This window comes from Hippoglossus hippoglossus, chromosome 12 (genome assembly GCF_009819705.1).
Source record: "Hippoglossus hippoglossus isolate fHipHip1 chromosome 12, fHipHip1.pri, whole genome shotgun sequence".
In the NCBI taxonomy this organism is placed as follows: Eukaryota; Metazoa; Chordata; class Actinopteri; order Pleuronectiformes; family Pleuronectidae; genus Hippoglossus; species Hippoglossus hippoglossus.
In genome coordinates, this window is record NC_047162.1 from 5,253,806 (window position 1) to 5,280,239 (window position 26,434).

At 41.1% G+C, this 26,434-nt stretch overlaps 1 protein-coding gene across 4 annotated transcripts; it reads left to right on the top strand.

The window, feature by feature from the left end:
- Positions 1 to 1,064: 1,064 nt before the first annotated feature.
- On the top strand, positions 1,065 to 25,567 carry pik3r1 (phosphoinositide-3-kinase, regulatory subunit 1 (alpha)). Of its 4 annotated transcripts, XR_004615556.1 has the most exons (16): positions 1,065 to 1,314; positions 2,386 to 2,996; positions 13,783 to 13,875; positions 14,063 to 14,137; positions 14,514 to 14,645; positions 15,271 to 15,472; positions 15,963 to 16,045; positions 20,668 to 20,869; positions 20,975 to 21,155; positions 21,263 to 21,388; positions 21,477 to 21,619; positions 21,710 to 21,886; positions 22,008 to 22,082; positions 22,173 to 22,343; positions 22,770 to 25,103; positions 25,138 to 25,567. XR_004615556.1 is itself a non-coding variant. In XM_034601380.1 (15 exons), exons 2-15 carry the CDS (start codon positions 2,660 to 2,662, stop codon positions 22,957 to 22,959), a joined length of 2,187 nt encoding a protein of 728 aa, XP_034457271.1. In that variant the 5' UTR covers positions 1,065 to 1,314; positions 2,386 to 2,659; the 3' UTR covers positions 22,960 to 25,567. The 4 variants fall into 4 exon arrangements, 1 of the variants encoding a protein (XP_034457271.1); XM_034601380.1 differs by having other exon boundaries at positions 22,770 to 25,567; XR_004615557.1 differs by lacking the exons at positions 1,065 to 1,314; positions 2,386 to 2,996; positions 13,783 to 13,875; ... (2 more) ...; positions 15,271 to 15,472; positions 15,963 to 16,045 and adding an exon at positions 17,760 to 18,183.
- Positions 25,568 to 26,434: the final 867 nt, after the last annotated feature.

Here is a 26,434-nt window from a genome sequence, read left to right on the forward strand (position 1 = left end):
TATTCAGTGGCTATACACTGGGCACTGTCTGATGTGGTACCTGAAAGAGAGAACAACTAGTTTATACTCTCTCCTGTGACATCAATCACATACGTGGAGTAAGGACTGAAAAGAAATGCAGCCGTGGTTTAACGTTGTAGATGACAAATGCAACATTTGCACTTTTCTATTGCAAACTGCTAGCGTGACTCATATAAAGACGTCAAAGGTGCTTTTTAACAGGGCTCTATGCACCATGGCTGAAATTTGAAGTTTCCAAGTAACAGTGGATTTCAACACCAGCGTTCCTCTTGTTTTCTCTGCTCCTTCCTCTATTCTCCGACGTGACGGCCACTGATGTGACTGTGGCGCACTTGAAGGGGCCTTCTCTTGCATAAAGCTGCTTAGAGCCTCTTTTAGCACAGCCAGGACAGTAGGGTTTATACTTGATAGGGGATTTCTGCAAGCCAGCCCTCTTTTCCCTACTATAATTAGGCCACCCACATTCACAGTCATGCGCCTCAGATGGTGACTCTTTAAGATTTTTGGGAGCTTCCACCCTGAGAACATATAATGATTTATAGAAAACACAGTACCGGCTATATCTGTTTCTGGAAAGAACACAAAGGCTCTCTTGTGCTGGATATTAACTTCCTGAAAACATAATGTAGTATCCCAACTATATCTTTCAGAGTAGCGTGGAGTTATAGAAAAAACAAAGCAGAAAATCATATTCAACAGGAGATGATGGTGTTAAGTGCTCTGGAGGCCCCGTGTAGCTTTCCACACTCACTGTAAACTGATATCTGAACTCCAGCTCCACTTCTTATTGGATTATAAAGCTGTAAAATGAATGAAAGTCAAATATTAGTCTGTGAGTACAAACTAAAAAGGGTTTACATTAGGTCTGGGCTCACAAGTTATGTAATGTCCATAGGTGTTTCGGGTTGCGTGCAGGAGTGCCTTAAAGGGGGGTGTGTCCGCCGCGAGCGAGGAGCCGATTGGTCCGATTATGTGCTGTTCGTGATTGACGGGGACGCGGGCCAATGCGCGCCCGCTCTTTGTCTCCCCCCCCCTTCGCCGCGGAGGCAGAAGGGAGCGTTTGTTCGGGACGGGGCAGCCGAGCCGTTATGTCGAACCTGTAACAGTTTGTACTTCTCGTTCAACCGGATTCAAACACGACCGGAGGAGTTTTTTCGCTCGTGGCCATGTCGGTAGAGGACCTGGCTGCGGCTGCGTCTCGATGGTAACGCGCCTGCACCGTGAAGTTTAACCAAGCGGAAGCGTTTTTAAGTGTTGGGAGGAAGAAGGAGCCGCGGGATTCGTGCAGATTCGGTACGTAACTCGCAGGTGTTCGGGTTTAACCCACTTGGTTAAAGGGCTGAAGTCCAGTTTGCTAAGTACGTGCTGCTGCTCGTCATGAGATGGACACGCTCCTCAAAGTGCGTTCACTCACTTTTCTCTCTCTCGCGTTGGCTCGGGTTCTCCTCCAGCTCTGTAAAGCTCCCTTTCTCCTCCTCTGTAACTACGACACGTTGCCCTTTGCTTCTGTTTAGCTTCAAGTTCAACTTCTACTAAAGTATCATCGTGTTTACTTTAGACATGAAGTTAATCTCCTAGGCGATGGTGTTAGCAAGCCGCTAACTCAGCTAGCCCTCGACAGACGCAGCTCTGGACTCTGAAGTTAAACCAGAATTAACTTGCGACCATGCAAACGTTTGCAAAGCCACACTTTGGCCGAGAAAACCTTTCAGCCAACATTAACGCAACATAGAACCGCGGGGCTGGTTTGTTATTTAAGAAAAAAGTCTTGACAGCGCTGTGACTCTAACCTGTCACGCACAATGCTAACGTTAGCAACCATATGTTGGCTGAGAAGCATTTAAGTCGACCCAGTGAGTCAGAAACTGTGAGATGTAATTACAACGAATCAGTGCGGATCTCTGTACCAAGAACCTTATTGTCCCAAGTTGGTGGAAACTTGACAGAAATTGTAGCTGATGAAAATATTTTATGAAATAACAATTACAAATTCAATTCAAAACCTTTCAAATGCCTTTTTGTCGAAGCCAATATGGTTTAACACAAATTTGGCTTGTGGCATAGTTGCAATAGTTATTATAAAGTTATAAGAAAAGTAAAAGTCAGTGATTTAAATGGTTAAAACACGCTGAATAAAATGTCATCAGTATATATTCCTACTGCACATTACTGAGTCAAGGCAGTATGTATTCATTTCAATGCTTTTCTTACTGTGAATATAAATGCTGCTTATACGTGAAGATCCACTGTTATTATTATGTTTATAACATTCTGAAGTCACAAACTTTCACATCCAAACCCTTTATGTGATGAATAGTTTTCTTATGCAATGTGTTGCAAATGGCCTCCACTCTCATCTTACAGGTCTGGAGAGAATTCTCAGGATCGCAGCTGCAGGCCATTCACCGATGGGTACATACTGTGAGGCGACACGCCAAGAGCACTGCAAATCACTCCGAAAAGACAACAACTGTCGAAGAATGAAGACGAGCTAGATCTTGTCTCTAAAAAAAACTCTTGAAGACTAGTTTTCTTGGAAGCATACTTTGACTGTACGCAGAATCAGGGAAACCTGAAAAGTAACTGCGCTGGTTGAAGATCATCTTCGAACAGAACACCTTCGCACCACACTGTCAGTATGAGTGCTGAAGGATATCAATACAGAGCGCTTTATGACTACAAGAAGGAGAGGGAGGAGGACATTAATCTGCATGTGGGGGACACATTGTTGGTAAGCAAAGGAGCTCTGGTGGCTCTTGGGTACACTGATGGGCTGGAACAGAGGCCAGATGAGATTGGATGGCTGCCAGGCTTCAATGAAACCACTCAGGAAAAAGGGGACTTCCCTGGGACATATGTCGAGTACCTCGGGAAGAAACGGATATCTCCCCCCACACCCAAGCCCAGGCCCCTCAGACCCCTACCTGTTGCTCCAGCTACCTGCAAGGCAGAGGCAGACTCTGACTCAGAGCAAGGTGAGTTTAACACCAGAACACAGATAATTTGAATGGCTGCCGGTGCCAATAATTTAATTATTGATTCATGTTAAAATAAAATTAACTTATTTTCTTAATCACATCAAACATCACAATTTCTACAAACACATTATCAGATGTGTCAGAGTGGGATCAATAGTTAGAAAGCCTAAGATAGTGTGTTTCCTGTCAAAGTGATTGTGAAAGCAAATGTCCGAGTAAGGGCCTCTGGAGTTTCTTTTTTTCGCCTGGCCCCCTAGTATAAAATCAGCAGGAACTCTAGAGCAGCCGATGTGAGCACACAGCAAGACATCCTCTGTAGTGTTCACTGTGAGCAAGTGGGGTGGGGGGTTGATGATGCTTTAACACACAAAAAACCCCAAAGCAATACAAAATCTCTGGATGAAAAAGCAGAGCCATACACTTAGAAGACATCTACAAAGATGGCAAAGAGGGTTTCTGGTGATAAGAGCCTGCTGCAACCCCCCTCACCTGAATCCTATAGAGGATTTGTTGCTTTTGTGAATGCGTCTGAGCGGAGAACCTCCTTCTGCTTTGTTCATGTGTGAAAGGCAAACTGCAGAGAAAGTCTGGACACATTTCTCCGGAGTTCCTCCCTTAGGTCATGTCTGAAAACGGCTAAACTCCTCTGAATCACACATTGTATCGCCAATAGTTAAGTGTCGTTGTGGTTATTGTCGTTCTACTGTGTTGATCTACAGTGAAACAGTAATGGCGCAGAAATTGAATTTGTTACACAACTTAATCAAGCCCTATATTTAGCAAAAGTTTAAATATAGGTTCTTATTTTATGTATTGTGACAGTTGCTTCATTGTTCTTTGTTGGCGCCAGTGAAATCTATATAACCGAGCCATGAAATCTATAGTTGTGAACATGGTACTATAATCTTCTTGTTTCTGGATCAGTCATATTGATTGGTTAAGTTTCGCATTTCAGCATACGAGTTTGAGAGAGAAACATAGCCTGTTACATGGACATTTGAACAAAGCTAAACATGGGATCTGACATCAGTGAGAGTTTATATTTAAATTTGAAAATATTACTGGTCATGAAGGATGAAGGAAGAAATGAGATGGCTGTATGAATGACGTGCTAAATTAGCTTTTTCAAGTGGTCCAAAAACGTCATTCATTGGGTCATTACAGTCGTTTTTTCCAGAACTTCAGACAAGTTTGCTCAGTTGTAGTTTATATCGTGGAGTATGACATTTTATTCACATTTTTGTCAAGTGTTAATAGGTGGTTGTGTGTTTTTGTGTGTTGCGTTTCGATGTAAATATTCTTCTCGATCTTTCTCCGACCGTCCACGGACTCCATGTTGATAACTGATTGTTGAGTGAAAACAGAAATGAGAGGCTTGTATATCTGGAGTTGCGTGAATAAAGTGAGGGAATACTGCTGATTTCGCACAACCGTTTCAGTCTTTGAGAACAAGTATCTCTATCCATTTCTGTCCAGCTGCACTGAATGTGAACCAAGCTCAGCCCCAGAGGACAATGGTGCTGGCAAACATCCAAGCTATAGTACACTCGAGCATCTCGTGCCAGCCATATGTTACCAGAGGATATCATCTGTGTTTCTGTGCAAAGCTGCATCTTAAGGGAATTAAATTCCCTTATCTACTGTTGAGTCAGATGATTAGATCACTATGTATGGGTGATTAAGGCAAATTACTCTGAAAGCCCGGGTGGAACAGCAAGGCAAACCTGAAATTAGACATGCCTTCCTATGTCTTTATCGCTGTCTTATTCACTTCTTGTAGTTGGTTAGCTACCAAGCTAGTCATCAACATTTTCATGTCACAAGAGTTTTGCTTATGACAGGGTTATGGTTAACTTACCAACCTGCTCTATGAGCACAGGACCTTTGAGATGCTCCAGGCTGTCACTGCATGCTGTGGCTCTCGGTCAGAAGGTACTACAGTATATATCCAGAAACCCCAACAGCTCTTTTTCACATCTTTGTTTGTACACACATTAGACAAAATAGAGCGAGTAAATATAACAACTGTGGAGCTGTTTTCAGTTTTAACAAAGTTTGATAAGTGGTGAACCTCCCTGTCAGTGCTAAGCCAGGCTAATGACTACATCTGATCGATTTGACTTAATACATGATGGCAAACAAGCCAAACGTCGGTGTGTTCATATGCAAGCTAGACAGCTCACTGTGTTCAATAATGGGATTTTTCCATTACAATAACCACAATACTATGCTAGTGCTTTTGTTCTCTGTATTGGAACTTTAACACATCTTATTTCCGGCTCTATGAATTTCAAGTTGGCTGCATATGAAAATTACCCCTTGAAGTTTAAATGCGATATTTCTCAGACCACAAATGTCAACTGCAATCAAACCTAGTATCTTTTTAAAAGCGCTCTGGCTTGCCTGAATGTGTGCCTAAAGCTCACTGCTCACCTAAAGAGCAGCCGTCATTGGCCAGGTTTCCAGTCTTTGCCCTTTGCGGTACTGTTGTGAAATTCTTTGCTGTGGTTTGCAGGGTAAGCGAGGAGCAGTATGAAGGGGGCATGTGTTGAATGGCCGTGTCGTGGTTGAGTGGCAGTGCTGAGCCCGGAGCGAGGGTGAATGTAGCACTGGGAGAAGAAAAGTCTCTGTGTCCTGGGCTCTGAGAGACAGAGAGGAGGGGGGAGAAGAAGGGGCCCCAAGGTTGTGGGTAAAGGAGACGGAGTCCCTGTGCTAGCTAAAGGGTCGGTGCACAGCATAGTGTGCAAAAGGATCAGGACTGGAACAGAGTTAGGGGCTTGGCAGAGGGGCCGAAGCAGGAATGGGGTGGAGGGCTCTGCATGCTCAAGGGGGCTTTGAAGAGGGGCTGAGGGCGCTATGATGGAGGCAGGGCTCTTGTTGCTCCCAGAGTGTTTGTGATTTATTGCACACCACCAAGGGATCTCGCTCCCTTCCTCCTACTCCTCAGCTTTTTTTCTTCTTCCTCCTCCTCCTCTTTTTTTAATGTTTTGATAGTTCCTACAGTCAGCTCTGGCAGGGGGAAAAGAGGTGGAGAATGGAGGCTTGGAAAGGGGCCTCTTCTCTCTGAGCCACAGGGGTTTACATGAGTGCAGCAGATGTGGAGAGGGTAAGAGAGAAAGAGAAGAGGGCCGGGCTGGGAAACTATTCTGCCTCATTCCAGCTCCCAGCCTTTTTTTTTTTTTTTTACATTAAAGTGTTGCGCCTTTTCTGGGCCTCTCACTTTGGAGAATATACATATGTTTGAGCCCGCCAAGAGAGAACTCAAAGAATGAAACCCAAAGAATGAAGCTCCTCTTACTTCAAACTATTGCTGCATTTGCTTGTTTGATTTCATACAGAAAGCCAGGATTGATCAAATGTTTTTTATTTTTGTTTATCACCCTTTAAAGCATAATTTTTACAGATGCAAAACAAATGTATAAGTAACAAAGAATGAAAATCAAAGATGGAAAATAATAGTCTTTGAGAGTTTTCTCAATTTAGAGTCATAGTATGGTTCTAAACACAATTCATGCATACCATAAGTCTAGGGAAATGTGTTAAATAAGGGTCCATCATGTCATCATTTTATCAAACTATATAACAGTGAAGTTCAGCGACAGTCAGATATTAATTTTGCCGCACGTTGGCTCTAAATGGTTAAATGTTTTGGGTTCTCTGTGTTCACTGTTGTTTTTTTGAGTAAAATTGCCCTTTATCTTCCAACAGCCCGTCTGTGTGAACATTCTTCCAAATGTTAGAGATAAAAATGTGAATAACTGGTGGTTACTCTACATGCTCTCACAAGGTTCAGTTTACTTGCCGGGTCTTGTTTAAGGAAATATTTGATGCCCTCGGGCTATCTCCTCTCGCATGACTGAGGCTCATCAGTATGTTTTTGTGTGGCTAACATTGCATCACATTACGTACAAAATGACATTGCAGGTGATGTTTAAAATAAATCACTGTATTTAAAAGGCCGTCGTCGGTGCATTTTATAGGTAGTTTCTTCTATGTAAACATTACGTATGTGTGTGGATTTACACTATATTTTTGCCATAAGCAAACTATATGGAACGTTTGTTTGAAAAATAAACATTTTGAAAGGGGCTACTGGACAGAGAGAGATCACACTATACAACTGAGGCTGTTGCAGAGAGAGCACACTGCATAGCTGGAGATTGAGATAACGTAGCTCTCCTTCTCTGGGCCTCTTTGGTACTCAGGCTGACATCTGCTGTATTGAACACTCTTTCTGTCAGTGCTGTTGATTTTTTTCTTTCTGCAATAAGAATTCACCCCTCTTTAAGACTGGACATGCAACAATTTTGGTTATGGTTTCAAAATGGTATATAATGCAGTTCTCTCCAGAAAGGACATGCAAGTATCACTAAATCCAGCCAAGTCAGTGGCAGAATGAGCAAAGCAGGACTTTTATAACATGATAGTTTGCACTGATAGTGTCAACTGTGGAACTAAAAGCAGCTGGGGCCAGGAATGTGTTGGCCCTTCATTTGGTGTGGAGGGGTGTGCACAGACTGCATGGTAGACTGATTTGTAGCTTTGTGATGAATCAGTATTGTGCTAAGTGCTGATTGCAGTAACTTGGTGCACAATGCAACTGGACAATAAATGGTTGCACACTGAATAGGAGCCCAGCGATTGCTGTTTTACACTGTCATTGTTATCAGTGTACATGCTGCTGGTACGAGGCTAATTTTGACTCATTTGGATTAGTTTTGTCTTTTTTAATTGGTAGATTATTTTTTTATTAGGTGTAAAGCAATTTATTGTTCTATTTCTTTTTTTGTAGTTGCTAAATATTATTATTTAGCATTACAGTCGTTAGTTGGAGGTGCAGGACTGAAGTGTCTGAAATTAATGTTTTGAAGCGTTAAATGTGAGTGCGTATGTTTGGGAAAATATGTGTAAAAGACAGATTTATGCTTCTTATAATTGTAACAAAAGCACTTGAGAGGGAATTCATTTCCTTGATTATAGTTGTTGGTTGGTTGGTTCATCTAAATTAAAAGTGTCGTAAATGCCTACAATTAGGACGACAACTATCATTCGTTTCAAAATAGCAAAATGCTAAAAATAAAAATTGGCACATTCTCATCTTGTGATTCTGATTTTTACACTGCCCCTGAGCCTTACAATATTTTGCTGTTTACTGATGTGCCAGAGGAAGAAAGGGAATATGATTTAAGGCCTGAGTATGGCTCCAGACTGCAAAGTTTTTTGAGTGTGAGTTAAAATTTCACGTGGTCACATTTGTGTGAGTGCATGATAATCAGTTGGCTTTTTCCCCCCCCCGCCCCTCCGGCAAAGGTACTACATTGTGGTTAAAAGTAACACTTTTTTTCATAACTGGCTCACTCGGTCTTACCCTACCTGCCCTCTTCCTGCCTGCAAATCCGGACCAACCAATCCATTTAGCTGTCACTGTGATTAAAATATGAAGCATTCTACAGCCGATTATTTAAAAAAAACAACAACAGAGCCAACAAAAGGTCCCTGACTCAGACACAAATGATGAGAGTGCAGGCTGCAGGGAGAGTGGCTGAGCCTATGAACAAGAAAAACGACAACATTTCTTACAAGTTTTTTCCAGCTCAACACAATTCTTGAAACTTTGAAGTTGCACAATAACAGTAATAAACGCAAAACCTGCAAGGACCGATTCATCACCTGTAAATGGTCATCACCGTCAACACTGCCTATAGCCAAGTACAAGAACAACTCTCGTTCACAAACATTCGAATAATGTGCTCTTAACTTGGAAGAACCTGTGCTACCAGTGGCTAAAGATATTCAGGAGCTCAGCTCAGTACTTTGTTATTTTTCTTCACCAACTGCACTAGTGAATAAATCCAGACTTGTAGGGTATTGTGTGCATTAAAGCGTGCATAACAGTTTCATTACTTGATTGTGTAGTCTCTGCACACAATCAAGTAATGAAACTGTTATGCACGAAAAATGCACAAAGCTGAATTAGCAAATCTTCTTTACTGGAGCCAGAGCATGTCTGCAAGCAGGTTTAAGAAAGAGTGAGAATAAGACAGAGAGACATGAAGAAGGGGTACAATAAGGCAGAGGTGAGATTAGAGAGGATCTCAAAGTCAAGGGGAACAGAAAGGGTATTTGAAATATGTTATGTATTAAGAGAGGGAGCTAGATACTATATGTGTGTGGAGCCACGTGCTGTGGAGGTGTGGTGTTACATAATGATCTGAGCCTGATAGATCATAGGCTCTTTTGAAACATTTCAGTTATACTCAACCTAGAAGTAAATTATCTAGTTCCTGTCACGGTGCCAGTCACTTCTATTAAAAATGTAATCAATTACTTTACTTCTCCTACCTCTCAATGTGCAAGGACTTGCAAAGCAGAGGAATACTGTCAGAGCAGTTAGAGCACACCCTTTCAGTGTAAAACTCACACTGGAGTTTCACTACTTTCCACAAAAAGGGTTGAAGGCATAATACATTTTTTCAGGTTTTAGAAAATATAACATAAAAAAACATCACCATCCTTTTTTCTTATGTATTGGTTTATGATATTATAACTGCAGGACTTTATATTGCAGTCAAAAATGAGCCCACAGCGAGTAAAACAATTTAACAAGAGCAAAAACACTCAGAAACTTTGCTTAAAGTTCAGAGGGTTAAATAACTACCAGTATTATGAAATACCTCTACACTGTCTCTCCTTGAGACTCAAATATATTTATCAAACAAAAGGACACATTAAGTTATTTTCATCATCACTGAGCATATTTAATATATATATTTGTTTTAGTTTTTTCACAGTTTGACAGGACAAATGGGAAATACTGGACTGCGAAAAAAACCATGTCTCGTATTTAACTTGTTGTATATGGCACAAAAAGGGAAATGTTTTCAAGTGGTTTCTGTTTCTCTTCTCTATATTTTTTGTATAGAGCTGACCGAACAAGATACTGAAAGAGATGTCAGCTTTGACAATGCCACTAAAATTAAATCAGAGTCTGCATTATGGCAGAAGTTTGGAAAGTGAGCTGCAGTTTTACAATGTTTTCAATGATTCTTAAATAGTTTAGCCAGTATTGAAAGGGACACATCCCTCAGTCTGTGCTCACTGATCAGTTGTTCAAACATTATCTCTCTACATTTTCATTTTATTATAATTAAAAGCGTTATCATTTGTATGGGGTGCCTTGCAATTTCAACACAACTGTTAAACAAAAGCAATATGAACTTCAACCAGTAATAGATTTTAAATTTGGCCTGAATCGTGATTCAAACTCATTTACAAGCTAGAAAACTGGTTACACATGTAGGGTTGTTGCTCAGTGACAGTCTGATCCCTATAGGGTTAATTGTCAATATGTAGCAACAGTCATCTCATTGGCTGTTGCTAAGCTTTTGCATTTCATCTTCCAACCTGCAGAAGGCGACATTGCCTTCCCTTTTTGTACTTACCTCAGACTAGAGCTGTATCACTCATTCACTACTAGCCGTTAAAGTATGTCAGTGCTCCCATGCCAATTCTTTTATAGTTCCGTTTTTTATTGCTGAGTGCTTAATGCTTTACCTTCAGTTTAGTTGCAGCCCTTTTCATAAATAACACTGCAGAGACTGTACTCCACATTTATACTTTTGCATTTTAATTTGTACTTCTTGCTCTATAATGTGCTGTCATATATGGTGTGATGTCCTTTCAGTGGGTTATCAACTTTTACTGGCGTGCCACAACTAGACCTTTTTCAGACACGAAGAAGTGGCATAACCTGAAAATGCAGGTTACTTGAGTGGGCCCTCTAAATTTAACCTAAGTGTGTGCTATCTTTAGTTTGTCCGTGGTGCCCCAGCCCTGTCCTGCCCACAGTCTGCAGTTTGTTCGGTTTAGACATACCGTTTGAGCCGGGGTGATTGTCCCCCTCGCACCGCAGCAGCACCAGTGGCAGCTGCATTGACTTCCTCGACCTGTGGTTGACTGACTGACTGACTACTGACTGGCGGAGGCTTTTTGGGATACCATGAGTCTGGCAAACATGCAGGCTTGTAGAGACACGTCCAAGGGGCCCCTGTCTTCGTACTTTCCCCTCCCAAATTGCCACAGAACCCAGCTTCCATAGGAAATCTGAACAGTCTCATAATGTGTGTAGCCCCTCAGCTGTTCCACACAGCAAAACAACAGTAATAGATATTGTTACTGCACTAACTCTGGATAAAATTAAAGACGACTATTTGATATTGTTTCTGGCATTGATTACATCGACGAGAGAGATTATAATCTTTCTACTAATGCAAGTTATTTTCAATGCAACATTTACAAAAAAATGCATCCTTCTAATGTGCCATTTGCAACTACTATAAAACATTTTAGTAAAACTTGTTACACCTGCTTGCTCCCTGGCAGTAAAAGCTGCCTAGTTTTAGCATCTAAATTTGGTAATTTGTGTGTATTTGTATGCGTTTCCATGGTTAGAAGATTTGACCTGTCGGAGCATGTTGATCGTTTGATTTCGGGCCAAGGCATCTCAGAAATCATCACTGATAGCTTGAAACATTTCTGTCATATTTTGTCTGCTACTTGATACAATTCCATTGGCGCCGAAACTATCACATCGTTGACAGTACCAAGAAGCAACTCTATCTTCAGCCTGTACTATGTCACTTATAGGCCATCGGTGGATAGAGTAAATAAACACAAACCTTGGGAGCAGTTTGAACAGTCTTTTGTTTTTAGGAGTTATTAGCAAGCTGCAAGCAGATGTTTTATTATATGTCTATAGTGTCCGGTCTTTTTTTGTCAGAAATGTTATCTTTAATAAAACCAGGCAACCCTGGAATTTTGCCGTTGGTGATTTTTATAGATATGAACAGTGCAAAGGTGGGTGAGTCTCGGGTTTAAATTTAGCTTCAGGTTGTGATTTGAGTTTCTCAGAAAAAGGTTGGCTGTAAAATGGCAGCCGTGTTGGATATCTTGTCTGAGAGAAAGGTTACACTTCCAAGGTGTGCGATGGCAGCACTGCGTGTCTCGATCTCTATTTAGGGAAACTTTGGTGTTCCATCTCAGAGTTCACTGCTTCTGAGAAAACCCCCCTCCCGCTCTGCAGTTCCAATAATGTCTTCCAGATGACCAGTTGTCCTACATGGAGTTTTTTGTGCGTTCTGTGGTTAGAAGGACTTTGGTAATCCAGTTTCTTCACACGCAACATGCCAGCCTGTGTGCTGTGCTGGCCAAAGAGGATGTGGAATTGGATGAAGTGGTTCATTATTTGCATGATTAAACATTCTTTGGTAGGAGAGTATAGGTCCTCGGTAATGACTAGCATGCATGCATAAATGCAAGCAGTAGCTGGAAGTTTTAATATGCGATTCCAAAAAAATGTGGCAATTTTTAAGGTAGAAAGAAAGACAAATATGGTTGTTAGAAAGGCTTCCATTCATAGTTTCTCAACATTTTGAATCTGCAGACTCTACGTTGAACAGTTGAGCCTTTCAGAAAGGGTGCCCTTTCAAAATGTACTTTTGCAAATCCAAATAAAGTCCTTGCCAACCCCTGCATCCTTTCAAGTCCACACCTGGGTACGAAGTTCTAAAGGAAAAATGAGGAAAAAAGTCAGACCTGGCTTACCTCATATCACAGGGTATTTGCTTAGTTCCTTGGTCCAGCAAACCTTAACTTCAGTGCTCAGCACCTCATTTTTTTCAATAAGTCTGTTGTAAATATTCACCTTTACTTTTGAAAGCAGTGCTTTGGTCTCGTACCTGCTTCTTTTGAAGTTCTCAGTACTTCATAAGTCTTGCACCTAATCAACAGTTACTGGTTCAGATCAACTTCAGCCCTCGCTCTTTCATTTACCATAAACATTCACCATAGATTCTGACTTCATTCCGTTGCATGAATTTGCTGATATGTTATGACTTATAAATCACCTAAATTGTGTACAACCCATTCATTGTGAACACTCAATGCCAGAAGGATCAGGCCTTGTATTGTTTATTAGGTCTAAATTTAAAAGCTTTTCAAACAAAGCTCTTCTATACTTTAAATGCTGTGGAAGATATTCATACATTTTACATTAATGTGAAAAATCATTTGTAGCAAAGGAGAAAAACTGTTCTCTCTCTCATTGCTCAAATTCTCATTCTTTCATCAGTCGTTCATCTGAGGTATTATTTAATACACCGAATAATAAAGCCTTTTATTGTAAATTGCTAATTATAGCTGAAATGAGTCAATTTCAAGCCAAATAGCTGATGCTAGACTATTTTAAAAATGGGCTTCATATAAAAGAGTTTTGTAACTGTTGGTGTTTGCTGTTTTATTTGTGTTAATAAACTGGGAAACTTGACGTTTTGTGTGTTTGGAAAAATAGCTATTTGAAGGCATCAACAATTAATATATTCATCTAGTAAATAATCCTACAAGGTTTTTGTAGTAAAAATAATAATAAAGCCTGCCACAGTAATGAAAAACGGTGTGGATAAAAAAACCTTAGATGCACTACTCTCAATGCAAAATAATTTATTTCAGATAGGTGAAATGGTTATCACTACATTATTTGGTAGCAGATATGTTATGTGGCTCAGATTGATATTGGAATTACACCCATAATGATTTTTAATGCCCTAAATGCTATATCCATGGTTTTAGTTTTTCAGTCGGGATTGGTTGATAACTTTTTACCGGTAGGCAGCATTTTGTGTCAGAAAAAAAAAAGGTTCATTAGACAAAGCACTGAAACAATGAAGAATTAGCAGGAGCCCAATTTTATTTCTTTACAAATCTTCTATGTTTTTGTCTCCTCCAGGCCTCTCTCTGCTGGACGTAACGGAGCAGTTTTCCCCTCCAGAGACCGCTCCACCCATGCTGGCCAGACTGCTGGAAACCATCGAGAGGAAAGGTGAGTCCGACATCCTGACATTCTGCTGCACTTGTTCATCATATTCATATTGACTAAAATTGATTTTCTCTTTTTAACCACATTTGACTGGACTTGTATGACCCATGACTTATATGACTTCATGAAGTAAAAGTTATAAGTTTTGTCAGTAAATGTTAATGAATGGTCTTATACTGATTATTTGCAGGTCTGGATAACCCCACTTTATATCGAACATTCACTGCTGGAGCTGGACTTGAAGTGAGACAGTATTTCGAATGTGGTAAGCCTTTTTTTTTTTTATCAACTCTTTTTTTCAACCTATATGAAACTTGCAAATTTCCGAAGATTGTGTGCGTGAGACCAGAACAGAAGAGGAAGTCTCACAGATTACAAAAAGTTATTGACAAAGTCAGTGACGATGGAAAGAGCTAAATGTGTGAGGTGACGTAAAAGAGATGTCTGTGTGCAGACACCGTAGATTAATAAAAAGAAGAGAGAGAGACATGTTTTGTGAAGGTTTTATTGCATCCATGCTCATGTTTACATTTTGCATTATATAACTTTGGAGATTATACCTAAGATTGTATTTAATGATTTCACTGTGCAAGAATGAATTATAGTATTCAACTCTGTCTGCTTGTTGTTTTGCATTTCAGATCCCCCCTCAGCAGACCTGGATCAGTTTGAACTTTCGGCCCTATGTGATGGTCTGCGTAGGTACCTGCAGGATCTTCCACAGCCCATCATCCCCACTGCAATATATGCTCAGATGGTCCTCACAGCCAAAGGTGAGAACAAACGTCAGAGCGGATTCAGTGATCATTTGTGTTCGGTACAGTGTGTCTGAAACAGAAGTGCTTACGTAATGTACCCATGCTCCACTTAGTACTTTGAACAAAAAACCACAAGACCTCATGAGTGTCCTGAGGGCCGTAAAGAAGACATTAACATTGTCACTCTCTTTTTCTTTTTATATCTTCATGCACTTTATCCTCAATGTTATAAACAATATATAATCCGTGTATTTTCTTGCTCTGTGTCTTGCTGCATTGGTTGCAAGTGCAGACACAATTCTCACACCACACACTGTTCCGCAACGCTGCATTCTCTTGCCGTCACATGGCCAGAAACAGGATATCTGTGGTTAATAGGAACTAAAACAAGTCTGAAAGCTTATCTCAAGCATCTCTAAGCAGCCAATCACCTGCCAGTGTACCTTACGCTCATTGTCAACCACACAATCTCTCTGCGGTCTTCAATCCGAACTGCACATGACACTTTTTCCACTTCTTCATTGTTTAAAGAAACATGTTTCATTTAACACTCCTCTTAGATCTTGGTAGGGTTTAATGTTCTATCAGTTTTTTTTACTGTCATGCTGACCTTTTTTGTCGTTCTCATCTGTTTCAACAGAGGTAGCGAATCCTGAAGAATGTGCACAGCTGCTACGTCGCATTGCCAGCACCCCGAGCCTGCCTCCACAATACTGGCTAACTCTCCACTGTCTGCTAAGGCATTTCACTAGAGTGTGCCATAACAGCTCCAAGAACTTGCTCTCTGCTAGAGCCCTAGGCGAGATCTTCAGCCCTGTGTTTTTCAGACAGCAAGCCACCAGGTTGGTGTCAAAGCAGCCGGACCATGCACCACCTCTACATACTCTGCTCTGTCAAAGATAGACACTCAGACAGCCGACAGACAAGTGTGCAGGCTCAGTCATGCCACACTGAGACATACAGACTCAAACATGCACTCCTGCAGCCGCTGTCATTTGTGCAGGCAGGCACACACACACACACACACACACACACACACACACACACACACACACACACACACACACACACACACACACACACACACACACACACACACACACACACACTTACACACACTTGCACACACATTCAGAACACAGTCTGTCAGGCACTCATGGGTTTTAGCTGTACATGGATATAGGTTGGGGCTTTTCTACTTACCAGCTGTGCTGCACAATTATCGTAGCTAAGCCAGAATTACCATCAGATTGAAACCAGCACAGAGGAGCAGAGACACTAAGTCACCTGGGATGTAAAACAAACTTAATTTAACCTGCTCTCCCCCTACAGTTGTGAACCCAGCCTGGATACTCACATCAAGATCATCGAGGTTCTGGTGACCAGTGAGTGGAGTGAAAGTCCGGCTGCTCCAGGTAGTTGAAATGTCACTTTTGCATAAAGTATTTAAATTCTGCAGATTTTAGTGTTGTTGCTCACAACAGTACACATTAACTTTAATTTGTTTAATTAAAAATAAAATCAAGCATTTTTGCTGCTCTTTGGTAAAGGATTGCTGCTGCATTTGTTATCGGATGAAGTAAATGGTCGCATGTTATGCAGGGACTAAATTCCTGCAGAATATGAACTGAACACCCTGAGACTTGAACCCTATTAATAGCTCAAGAAAGGTGTTGAGACTTACTACTGCTGCAGTTGTGAAGGGCCACTGGGTCACTGCCGTCGTAAACTACTGACATTGTTAGGTTTGTTTGGTTTAACATGTTTGTATTTTATCATGTACTGGTTAGTGGATACACATGTCCTAATCTTTAATAGAGAACAGTTTGCATTAGGGAGACAGTGTTTCTAAAGTTTAAGCTGCACCTTACAAATTACTTTATCAGAAATAAACAACACTTCTTCAGAAGTTAAGGACATGGTGCAATTATGTACAAGGTTCCAATAGAAATGTGTTGGCTACAAAGTACAAATTTGTGTTACAATGTTGCTATAGTTTGGATTTTTGTGTTCGTATAGCTTTTGAATTTAACTGCAAAATGCATGTGAAGAAGCCCATTGATAAAATCTTGTTTGATATTCTGGCTGGTAATATTTCAAATGCTAAACTGCACAAAGTCAGTTTTCATGGCTGTTATAGTGGTGGTCTGCATAGATGAAGCTGGTGTGGTGGTGTGAGTGCAGCCCGTTGCGTGGCACAGTTATGTTTTTACAGTGCTAGTTAAAAGCACTGTCGTTGCCTGGGCCAGAGGCCTGGGACTGGCTGTGGCTGTTTAAACATTTTATTACCTGTTAGAGCTATTTATAATGGTCCTGTGCATGGCCCACTCTCAGCTGTCAGTAATTTGCACCTGCGGGAGCACTTTGGCAGTGGGACAGATGGTAGGGTGAATGATAGAAGGGTGAATGGACAGACGGGCAAAGACCAAAAGGCTTTTAGTTCTTTTTTACACATACACACTGACACACATACGCTAATACATTGCCCCGGCAAACATACAATTGAGTTCAGGAGTGCTAAACTGGTTTCAGTCACCTGTGTCATGCAGACACCACATGAGAGAGAGAAAGAATAGCCTACTTTGTAAACACATATGAACATTCTGTACATGTGTTTCTGTGAAGTGTGAAGTGTGAAGTAAGTGTGTGTGTGTGTGTGTGTGTGTGTGTGTGTGTGTGTGTGTGTGTGTGTGTGTGTGTGTGTGTGTGTGTGTGTGTGTGTGTGTGTGTGTGTGTGTGTGTGTGTGTGTGTGTGTGTGTGTGTGTGTTGGGGTGTCTGCGTGCCTCCTCCCAGTTACTGCGTGCCTATTTTAAGTAAGCAACAAAAGGCCCACTTTGATTTGGTTGGCTTGAAAGTCGGCCTACTCCACAGAGCACTTCTTGTTAACCGAGGGCTGCTTCTAGTTTCTAGGGCCGCTCTCCTCCCCCCATCGGTCCTCCCTCTGCCTAGATCTCCACATGTCCTCCCTGCCTCAAAGTGCTCAGCTCAGCAAATATTTGAAACTTTGCAAGTTAATCATAAGACTGAACACCCCCCTCCTGCCTCCTCCTTTACAAACAGAGACGAAGGGAGAGAGGGAGTGACCAAAGAGTCAGAGAGAGACACGCAGGCACACACACAGCTGGCACGAGTGGCTGCTTTCAGAAGAGGCAGTGCTGACACCAGAGCAGCTACTGTTAATCATTAACTACCTGCCTCCATGCAAGCAGGCCTTAGCCTCACCAAGCTCTGAAAGAGGCAGGCATAGAGGAGGAGACTTGGCCTTACCACACTCGCAGCAGGAGCCGAGCAGTCAGTAAGCTAGACAGTCGCATGTTGCACCTGCTTCACACCGAGGGGATTACCTGGATTTCATTAAGAAGCACATAAAGCCGTAGCCTTCTAAGAATTAAAACAAGCCACATCCAGTTTTCTCTGTGGCCTAAACTATGAAATGGAGCTTTACTGGCGGACTTGAAAGTAACTCTGTTGGATTTAATTCACCTTGTGGGAATAAAAGAGAAGCTACAAAGAAGAAAGCGTTGATTCACCAAAACATGCACAACTTGCAACGTAAGTTTGACGATCCGCTTTTCTTTTTTTACCTTCTTAAAAATGTCTCACGAAAGTGGATCAATGTGTGACTGCTGCGTTTGCCTGGGGGCTATGACAAAAAGGGCTGCATGGGTAGAATAAGACACAAATACCACAGCTTAAGAAAATAGATCAAGAATAAAAGGCTTTTGTTTTCTTTCAAGCTTCTATTCATAGCTATCAGCGAACAGATTTGCCCAGAGCCACTTTGCATGTCGTGTAGATATGAGCTATTCTTACTTTCTGTATTAATAACTCTGTATTGCTCTCTCTGAGACATGCTGATGAATATTAAGAGTTCACTGTCAGACCTACTGCTCAAATGGGCCCTACAATAGGTTGTGTGAGGCTACAATAGATTTATAACTTATTTAAACCCTGTAGAAATAGTTGAAGACTTGCTGTCTTTTAGCTGTCTTCCTCATTTAGGTCTCAGATTTTGACATTATTAAACATTTATTCAAATAGACTGGTTTGTTTTGAGTGTGATCTCTTTCATTACTTCTTAAGCATGTAGCGTTTTAAGAACCGTCTTTTAATTGAATGTAGAAGGATGGCGGCTGCGCTCCACTTGAATCCTCAGACTTTACCAGGAACTAGCTCTATTTTAATTTCACTCAGGAAATCAAGGGAGCTATCTCTGTCTTACTGAGTGTCACGCTGTGGGATTACAGGCGTATTTGGGAGCTCTGGGTGCCACTGACCAGGCCAAGCATTATAATTTAGCTGCGTACGTGCTGCTGCAGCAGAGCTGGCTTTGTCTGAGTGCCAGCAGTAGGACGGACTAAACCTCTGCACGGCACGCAGAGAGGAGGGGCCGAGCAACCTGCAGGAGAGCGAACGACTGAGCTCACACAGAGACAGAGAGAGAGAGAGAGGATCAGAGAGAAAAAGCATGGAACAGGTCCTTCCCCCCTCTGCTAGTTGAGAGATGCTGAGCATTTGCTCTTAAGATGGATGCTGGATGCTGCAGAGAGAGAAATATGAGTTATTCCAGTTTTCTATTTAGCTGCTGCGTTGTGAAGAATTGAAGCAGGGAGGTAAAAGGTAATGGGCTTTCAGAATGACCTCATCGCTCTCAGGAAATGAAAGATGCAGGAGTGGTTGGTGACAGACCCCCAGTGTGATTGGCTGTGGTAAGTGATGTAACACGTTACTGAGCAGGCTGCCCTTAATGGTTTTTCAGATTGACGTTTAGCTGGATGTATGAAAAAACTGTTTATTGTGCCTCTTTAGGGAGATTGTTGCAGTTAATGTTATATTGGTGTATTTTTATTGAAATGTGAGTGTGACGCTGTTGGCAGGAAGATGTTTAAGACTGGATTGTTCACATGACTGGTTTAAAGAATTAGAAATTGAGAGATGAAGTGAGATCAGGTTGGAAAGCAGATGAATTGAGGAGTGAATAAGAAACATGTGTATGTGTGGTTGATTTGCCAGGCTACATTCTACAGAGATTATAAACCTCTGCATTTTATGCCATGTCACAGTCTGATGAATGGTGCTTGCAGTTTCAATGAGAAAAGTCTATAGCAGCAGCAGCAGCAATGGTGTTAATGCAGAGGGAATGAACAAAGGCAGTGCAGATCTGTGAGTTAAAAATAACCTGCTACCTTAGTTCTGCTTCTGCTAGCTTTACTGAGAAGCTGTCAGCTTGTGAGCAGCCGCTGCAGATTTAAGATTCTTTACAGACACAATGTTACTCTTGAGTGCTGCTTTAAAGCTGCAGCAGGAAAAGCTGATTATTCTGGTTATTGTGTACTGGTTATTCAATATTAAAGCTGAATTATTGCTGCTGGAAAAACAGTGTTAATAGAAAAAATTGCTGTGTTTAAACCCTTTTCCTGCTTTCTGAATGAGAAAAGGTTGTGTTTTTGGTGTCAGTGTTCATTGCCATCAGTTTTATGTGCATAATAATGCACAGCTGTATTAGCAGCTAATATTTTGACTGAGCCCCTTTTCTTGAATGAAATTCATTCTCCCTGACTCACACCCAATCTCTCCTCCCACTGCCTGTCTCTCTCTGCTGAAGAGGTGCTGTGTTTTTCCAGCCCTATTAAATCAATGGAAAAAGGATGTGTGTGTGTGTGTGTGTGTGTGTGTGTGTGTGTGTGTGTGTGTGTGTGTGTGTGTGTGTGTGTGTGTGTGTGTGTGTGTGTGTGTGTGTGTGTGTGTGTGTGTGTGTGTGTGTGTGTGTGTGTGTGTGAGATTTAGACGACTGCAGGATGCTTGATTTTTCCTGCAAAATTAAATACAAACATTGTGGCTGTCAATTTTGGTGTTGTGTATTTTCTGCAGCAGAAATAGCTCCAGTCTCATTAGATGCATCATTATGAGTCAGGAAAAAATCAGGCATTTAATTCAAGCTGTGGGCGGGTTATTGTAAAACTGAGCGCACACAGGCTCCAGTTCCTCTGCAGCCTGTTTATTTACATTCTCTTCCCACTCCTCTCGTCCTCACAGCTCTACCTCCTAAGCCGCCCAAGCCCACATCTGTGACTAACAACGGTATGAACAACAACATGGCTCTGCAAGACGCCGAATGGTACTGGGGAGACATCTCGAGAGAGGAGGTCAATGAAAAACTGAGGGACACCGCTGATGGTACATTTTTGGTGCGCGATGCCTCGACGAAGATGCACGGAGACTACACTCTGACTCTGAGGTGAGCCCCCTCCTTCCTTCAGTTTGGAATCATTTCCTCTTGTCTACACCGCTTTATTGTTGGCGGTTGGTTTAACAATTTCTCTGCTCTCGTTTTTGTCAACAGGAAAGGAGGTAACAACAAGCTCATTAAGATATTCCACCGGGATGGGAAGTACGGCTTCTCTGACCCACTGACTTTCAGCTCAGTTGTTGAGCTCATCAACCACTATCGCAATGAGTCACTGGCTCAGTACAACCCCAAGCTGGATGTCAAGCTGCTGTACCCGGTCTCCAAACACCAGCAGGTAGGACTTTAGCTCATTTAAAAACTACCACATTTAAAATGCTTATTTTTAAAGCATTTTAGCAGCAGCCTTTTGCATTTGTTGATCACAAATCGTATGGATTTTAGGATCAGGTGGTGAAAGAAGACAACATTGAAGCTGTTGGGAGGAAGCTCTGTGAGTACCACCAGCAGTACCAGGAGAAGAACAAGGAGTACGACCGCCTGTATGAAGAATACACCCGCACATCACAAGTGAGTACAACCCTTAGTCTGAATACTATCAAGAATTTGACACTGACATCTGAACACCATGCACTAATACTGTGCTTCCTTCTTCCAGGAAATCCAAATGAAAAGAACGGCGATAGAAGCATTTAACGAAACCATAAAGATCTTCGAGGAGCAATGCCAAACACAAGAGCGGTACAGCAAAGAGTATATTGAGAAATTTAGGAGAGAGGGCAACGACAAGGAGATCCAGAGGTAAGAAGATGCCACACTTTCCATGTCAGCTGAAAAGATGCAACATTCACACAAAATAAGTTTCATTAATAAGAAATCTGTTGTTTTCAGGATCATGGGGAACTACGAAAAGTTGAAATCGAGGATAAGTGAAATCGTAGACAGCAAACGCCGACTGGAGGAAGATCTGAAGAAACAGGCAGCAGACTACAGAGAGATCGACAAGAGGATGAACAGCATCAAGCCCGACCTCATCCAGCTCCGCAAGACCAGAGACCAATATCTCATGTAAGTGTAGCACTCTCACAGAGGCGCCGCTGCTTCTGGAACTCACCGTGTGCTTCCCTCCAGAGAAAATCAAAATCAGTCTGTCCTGGTTTCTAACGTCCTCGTGTTCTCCCTCTCTCAGGTGGTTGACCCAGAAGGGAGTCAGACAGAAGAAACTCAACGAGTGGCTTGGAATCAAGAACGAGAACACAGAAGAGTGAGTGTCATTTAACTTTGAACAAAATGGCACACGATGCAAGTGGTATTGCCTCACAACTAACATTCGCGTACATCACGTTTTTTCTAGTCAATATTCCATGGTGGACGATGACGAAGACCTTCCTCATCACGATGAGCGGGCCTGGAAACTGGGCAACATCAATCGACTACAGGCGGAGGCTCTCCTCCAGGGCAAGAGAGACGGAACATTCCTGGTTCGAGACAGCAGCAAAGCAGGATGCTATGCCTGCAGTGTTGTGTATGTACAGTTTATGTGCTCTGTTCAAACTGCTGATAAAGGATAGAATCGTTTTTAAATCCTGTCTGAAAAAATATTCACAACAATATTTAGATTGCTGGAATAATTCCTCCTGTTCTTAATGGACATTTAAAATCTTTCCTTATGTATAAACAAGTTAATCCAAACAAGTCACTGCTGATCCCTCTCTACTTTACGATCAGGCTTGGAATACATATTTGAACCAAACAATTATTTGATTTGAACAGGAGAAATGATTACAGCAATCAGAAGCTCTTCAGATGTAATTTTGAGCCCATAATTTGTTTAAAAAAAAATTATGAATCTATATCTTAATGGTTGAGCAAGATATTAAAAGTCTGTCAAGTAAAAAGTGGTCAGAAACAACACTGCATATTCTGACTGTGACTGTTGTTGTCTTTGCAGCGTGGACGGTGAGGTGAAGCACTGCGTCATCAACAAGACCCCCTCAGGTTTTGGCTTTGCCGAGCCGTACAACCTGTACAGCTCATTAAAGGAACTCGTACTTCACTACCAGCACACGTCTTTGGTCCAGCACAATGACTCTCTGAATGTGACGCTAGCGTACCCAGTCTATACCCAGCAGAGACGGTGAGGACCTGGATTTAGCCACATGGACACACAAGAAAAGGCCTCATGGGAGTTGGAGATTCAAGTCCTGGGACTCCGTGATTTAAAAACAAGGCTCTAGTGCCTAACTCAGACTTAAACGGAGGAAAAGACGCAATAAAGTCTGAAACATTTCAATGACTCTGCCTGACCACGAGCCCGAGGCGAGTCTGAATGTAGATTTCTCTTTTGCATTTTGTGGGAGCACAGAATCAAGCGGAAACTGCTGAACTCCCCCAGTGGAGGACATATGAGGCCTTTTCCCAACGGTGCTTGTTCTTTTTCAAAGCTTTACCAGCCGGAATGTCTAATCGCAGCAGATAAACTCTTCAGATGGAACTGTACCCACCGGCCACAATTTTCTTTTTCCACTTTCTTTTTCCTTTCACATCATTTGTGTGTTTCTGTGTGTGTATGTATGTGTGTGTGTGTGTATGTATGCGTTTGTTTCTGCACAAGTGTTTGTGTGTATGTAGCTGAGTGAGTGTGTGATTGTCCATGTGACCAAAACTCATAGAATCAGGAAACTGTGTGATGTCAGGGGCTGTGTAACACATTCACTTGTGTTAACCGTTCAGTAGCAAACCATGGATCAGCTAATAAATGTAGCAAAATGGCACTTTTAAACAAAGTTTAATTTTATTTTATTTTTGTTTTTTGGAAAAGACTCCTATGTACTTTTCAAGAGCAGAGTGGACAAGACGTCGGCATCCTGCCTTCTAACTGTTGAGCATTGAAGCGCAGAAGTAAACTGGATCTTTACTGTGGGCAGGTGAAACTATGAATGGACTCACTATTTCATGTACATCTGTGAAAATGTTGGAAGTCATGTATCAAAGTGCACCATACCAAAAAGGATCAGTTCCTATTTAGTTATATTCTGATCTGCTATGCAATTCTTTCTCCATTGTTTTCTTCAGAATTGTTTTATTCTGTTGCAACCCACAATATAAGCTTGTTTTATTGCTTGTAAAATATATTTTCCTGTGTAAATATCCAAGAGGATATTTTGTGTCAAAATGCCGAGATACAATAAGAAAACTGCTTATGATTTTTAAAGATAATAGAAATTATTATTTTACTTTAACAGCAGGTATACAGATGGAAAAATTAGTATTTTATTAGTCTTTTCTGGCTTCAAACTAATGTTCTTCTCAGGCAGAGCCTTTTGAGTATTCGAGCTGCTTCAGTCACAATTTCTCAGAGCTAAGCCTACATGCAGTTCTTGGTTGAAATAGACAAAGAAGGTTCGATGACTCAGAATGGGATGATGGGATTGTAAAACCCTTATCAACCACAACCATGAAAACAGTATAGATTTATTTTGTTATAAAATATATATGTTCCCACATGAGAATATATGAAAGTAGACTGGTGTTTTCAAACCGATGGATATTGTTATTAAGGATCACTATACATTGTCCGCTTAGTATTTTTCTGTATCAGAAAATCACTGTGCTTACATGGGTGGAGCAGCTCATTTCAGATAGTCTGTAATTCATAGTTCAAAGATAACACGTGCCAGTGGAATCCTAACTTGACCCCATCTTTAATCTAGTTTTACACGTCCACCATCACGTGATTGGTACAAATGGTGACGACCCAGTGGGCTGGTGGAGACCTCAGAAAATAGTTGAAAACGACTCAGTGTTTTAAGTGTCAGGGCACCAGAACTACTTTTGTCCCCCTTGTTAAGTGGGAAAAATTGCAAATTGGATCACTCAGATGACAAAATGTCTGCTGTTTATAGTATATATTTTATAAACCTATTTTAAATCATAGATATACCTGCCATGAAATGATTCAAAAGGTTTGTCCCTCAAAATGTAGGCATGGTCCACACAGTTGTCGAGCTAAACTGTTCATATATCTTTGCGTAAACAAATGAGTTGTAAATGTAATCTTGATTATTGCTTTCTTCGGCCGGCACACTTATTTCTATTTGTAGTTAAAGGTCTACATGTGTAAACAGGCTAACAACAGTCGCTGCTTGTTTCGCCTCCTGTCTAAAGAAATGTGGACAAGAAACGATACCAGTGTTTCACCTGTTCTGAGAAAACCGCTGTGAAATACGACCATGTGAGAAATTGAAGCATGGAAAAACAGCCCCCCCACCCCCCCCGATGACAGGTCAGTTGTACAGCACGAACTGTACACAACTGAGTTCAAAGTGTAAAATGTAGATACACTTGACCAAATTATTCAGCCGAGATTACATTTTTAGCAAATTGATATTAACCCTCATTTATCCTAGGTTTTATTGGTTCTTTATTACGTCATATCCGACATTTCTTTTTACAAGAAGTCGTCTGACTTTAATTAACCTCCCCAACAGCTGCTGGCATGAACTTTTATTGTGAAAATATTTTCTTTTTCTTTTGTTTAGTTCTTGGACAACATGCACCATTATTCTCCTTACCCCAATTCTGGGTTGTATGATTATTTTAGGTGTCTTTTTTTTAATTTAAGGCTCATCTTTTGTGGGTGTCCCAGACATGATAATTGGATTGAGATTCACCAGTGTTCCCCAGTTTTGCTTCAAATCTGTATTGGGCTTTGTTAAAAACAAAATAAAACACTTCTTTTTAAAGAAACATCTCTTGTTTTGGTTTTGTCGTTGAATCAAAGATGATGATGTACTCTTGTTATTCCCTCAGCATATAAGGCTGAGGAATGGAATACAGTGTATTGTTATCGTTTTTGCTTCCTATACTTTGAAGTTTGTGTGCATGACAATGACAATTAGCTCTACTTACTCTACCTTACGACTTTCACGCCGTACTACACATTCTTATACCTCACTATACTATGAGGATTTAATACCATCCTATAATATGACCTTTTTTATACTATATTATGGCCTTTTATTGCCTTACTCGAACTTTGAGCCCTTTATACCTTAATCTATAATAGCATTTTTATACCTTTCTATACTTTGGCCATTTTATACCTTACTACACAATTAACTTTTTATGCCTTACAATACTATGAGCTTTGTATACCTTAAACTATGGCCTTATTTATACCTTATTATATAGCATGTTTGTATCTTTCTATACTGAGGCGTTTTTGTACATTACTAGACTATGAACTTTAAATACCTTACTACACTATAAGCTTTTTACACCCTCCTATGGGCTTCATACACCTTACTAAACTATGGCCTTTTTATACCTTACTACACAATTAACTTTTTATACCTGACTACGCTATGGCATTTTCTGTGCCTTACTATTCTCTTAGGATTTTATGCCTTACTATTCTATTAACTTTTTATACCTTATTATACTATGAGGTTTTTCTGCCTTGCGATACTATCTCCTTTTTATACCTTATACTGATTGTAGTGGTGGATCCTGATCGTGGTGGTCGCTGATCATGGACTATGATTACAACAAGACTGCTTGATATACAATTTGCATACTCTACCATTACTTACAATAACTCCTCAATTCATTTAC

Excerpts from the sequence above, each read along its gene's own strand:
- pik3r1 (XM_034601380.1), top strand. The coding sequence starts at position 2,660 with ATGAGTGCTGAAGGATATCAATACAGAGCGCTTTATGACTACAAGAAG. Across the intron at positions 13,876-14,062 it reads GGAAACCATCGAGAGGAAAG|GTCTGGATAACCCCACTTTA; the intron begins GTGAGTCCGACA and ends GATTATTTGCAG. Across the intron at positions 20,870-20,974 it reads GACTACACTCTGACTCTGAG|GAAAGGAGGTAACAACAAGC; the intron begins GTGAGCCCCCTC and ends TTTTGTCAACAG.